This window comes from Vollenhovia emeryi, unplaced genomic scaffold, assembly GCF_000949405.1.
Source record: "Vollenhovia emeryi isolate VEMERY1.0 unplaced genomic scaffold, V.emery_V1.0 DF943741.1, whole genome shotgun sequence".
NCBI classification, from domain to species: domain Eukaryota; kingdom Metazoa; phylum Arthropoda; class Insecta; order Hymenoptera; family Formicidae; genus Vollenhovia; species Vollenhovia emeryi.
Genome location: NW_011962625.1, coordinates 1 through 2,872, shown reverse-complemented (window position 1 = coordinate 2,872; position 2,872 = coordinate 1). Strand labels below are relative to the sequence as shown.

At 34.3% G+C, this 2,872-nt stretch overlaps 1 protein-coding gene across 1 annotated transcript; it reads left to right on the top strand.

Moving 5' to 3' along the window:
- The first annotated feature begins 519 nt into the window (after positions 1–519).
- On the top strand, positions 520–2,699 carry LOC105565010. The gene is made up of 2 exons (XM_012017824.1): positions 520–827; positions 893–2,699. The coding sequence occupies exons 1-2, from the start codon at positions 650–652 to the stop codon at positions 1,546–1,548; spliced, it is 834 nt and encodes a 277-aa protein (XP_011873214.1). The 5' UTR covers positions 520–649; the 3' UTR covers positions 1,549–2,699.
- Positions 2,700–2,872: the final 173 nt, after the last annotated feature.

Below are 2,872 nucleotides of genomic sequence, written 5' to 3'. Positions count from 1 at the left end.
GTCATACGACATATTTCATCGCAACTGAAAAGGAGTACTTAACGCAACACCTACCTACAGCGCGACGCCTATACCTCATAAATCTGATTTTCCCAAAAATCAAATCGTCGTATCATAACAAAAATATACATGGATATAATTGTCATTTGATGCTCTTAAACTTTTGTGTTGAAATTTTTTTTAATTTTTAAAAAATAATGGTGGGATGGGGGTAAATTAAAAAATTTGAGATTGTTGAAAAATGTGATTACGCCATTGTAAAGACTATAAAAAACAATAAAACTTTTGTCTAAAACATTTTTCCATAAAACTTATATTTTCGAAGATATTCGTAAAAAATGAAAAATCCCTTATTTTCGAAGGGCTGTTTCACCCCCTAAACGTCGAGATAAGCCGATAAAAAAAATACAGGTCTAATACTTTTTTATGCTCTACAACATATCCAAAGCTCATTCAAATCGGTGAGGGACACTTCCGACCGTTCCCTTGTCAGTTTTTCATGAGAAATATCACTATAAAAATGGTGGGCGCGAATTAGAATACACCCTGTAGATGCGTTTACTTTAAATTGGGGGAGTTTAGATTTTTATGCTTTTCCTTCTTTTTCTGTTATGTTAAAAGCATTACAGAAGATAAGAGATGATAAAGCATGTGGTATTTTAGTCGTTCCAAACTGTCCCTCCCAACCTTGGTATCCAATATTTATGTCAATGCTTACAGACAAACAAGAACTTTTTCTCCAACATCTAATCTCTTATTATCTCCCTGCAGATCATTGAGACATCTTCTGGCAAGGCATCTTTCCTTGGTTGCAGGAAAATTATGCGGTTAGCATACAGAAACAAAAATCTGCCTGAAAGCGTTATCAACATTTTGGTCTCATCCTTAACAGATTCAACATTACGTCAATACAATCCTGCTTTAAAAAGTTGGTGGAATTTTTGTGAAAGATGGAAACGGAATCCTTTCCATGCAGGCATTGAAGCTATACAGTACTTATCTCAACGATTTGAAAATGGTGCTTCTTATGGCACTCTCAACATGGCAAGATCAGCAATATCACTCATCATTCTGGTTAACTCTTCGAACAACCCGATATTGACTCGCTTTTTGAAAGGAGTATTCAAACTAAAACCTACAAGAGCGAAATATAATTCTATATGGGACATTGAAGTAGTACTAAAATGGACTGAAAAGTTAAAACCGATAGATACCTTCGATTTAAAACATTTATCTTACAAATTAGTTATTCTACTGGCATTAGCAACGGCACATAGAGTTCAGACTTTGGCGTCGATAAAGATTAAAGATATTTTTTCTTCACAAAAGGGAGTTCAGATAAGAATAACAAAGGCAATTAAAACCTCGAAAGCAGGAGCAGAACAACCAAATTTCTTTCTACCTTTTTTCAAAGAGACACATAAAACATGTGTAGCAAGAGCCATCATCCATTACTTGGCAGCAACCAAAGATTTGAGAGGAGATGTCGAAAACTTATTCATCACAATTATCATGCAGCAAGCACACAATCCATTAGTAGATGGATAAAGGAATGTCTCAGACAAACAGGAGTTAACTTATGATACACAGCATACAGCACGCGACACGCGGCAACTTCGGCAGCTGATCAGAAAGGAATAGACATCAATATTATTTATAAAACAGCCAGTTGGTCGGAACAGTCTAACGTTTTTGCAAAATTTAACCAAAGACCAATCTCTGATCAGGGTGTGTTTGCGTCAACAATATTAGGAAACTAATATAAAAATAAAAATAAAATAAATTTAAAAAATTAAATAAAAAAAATAAAAAAGTAGAAAATTTTGCTAAATGCTAAACATCTACCAAATGTAATCACGAAGAACGAGCCCTTGAAATATAATTGTAAATCAAACGAACTTACATTCAAGTGAAGTTCGATTGAAATTATAGTATGAAAGTCTCGTTCGAAGGGATTACAACCTACCCTTACAAACATCCTTTCCCTCCCAAATATGAATTTTCTCCTTTTATTTTTCTACCAACAAGAAATACAGCTCTGAAATTTATGAAGATGCAATGACCGTACAGGAGCGTGCAGGCGCGTGTCATAGAATATTTTTACTATAGACTCTCTAAACTGTGTGACTCATCCAGGCGGAAGTAGCGGTACTACTAACCCTGTGTTCCGATATTCACTGCCAGTACTGAAAATGTATAGTATACGTGACATAAACTATAGATTTGCAGTACTGGCAGTGAATATCGGAACACAACCTAAATGTAATCCCTTCGAACGATACTTTCATATAATTTCAATCGAACTTCACTTAAAGGTAAGTTCGTTTGATTTACAATTATTGCAGTCTACTGTATTTTCGATTGAATCGATTTCTTCTCGTATAGATACATTAGAATGATTTGAATCACTGGAATAGTCGATGTGACTATAATCCATACACTGAGATTGAATAAAAGAATTTTCCGCTTGACACTTTTCAGTGGTTTGCTCTTTACTTGAGATGGTTGTATCTATACTAGCTTCCTTACCAAAATCGTAATTTTCAAAAATTGTTTCGTCCATACTTTGACGTAAACGTCTGCTTCGTTGCCATCTCGATAATTCAATAAATGGTTTCACTCGAGGTTTTATTTTCGTAAGTATCTAAATGCAAAAATTAATGATTGCATAAATAGAAATACTTACTTTTTCTTATTCTGCACGGAAAAAACAATATAGTTGTCACAAACAGAAGTCTGGTTGGGTCAACCAGATTAAATAGTAAAATATGGAACAACTAATTATCTGGTTGTTATAACCACAGAGCAATGGTTAAATGACTTAAATTAAATTGTTGCAGCAGTGACGATACCTGGTTGCCTTAACCAGACT

Coding starts and splice junctions, on each gene's coding strand:
- LOC105565010 (XM_012017824.1), top strand. CDS start 650: ATGTGGTATTTTAGTCGTTCCAAACTGTCCCTCCCAACCTTGGTATCC. Junction 828..892: donor GGTTGCAGGAAAATTATGCG/GTTAGCATACAG, acceptor CATCCTTAACAG/ATTCAACATTACGTCAATAC.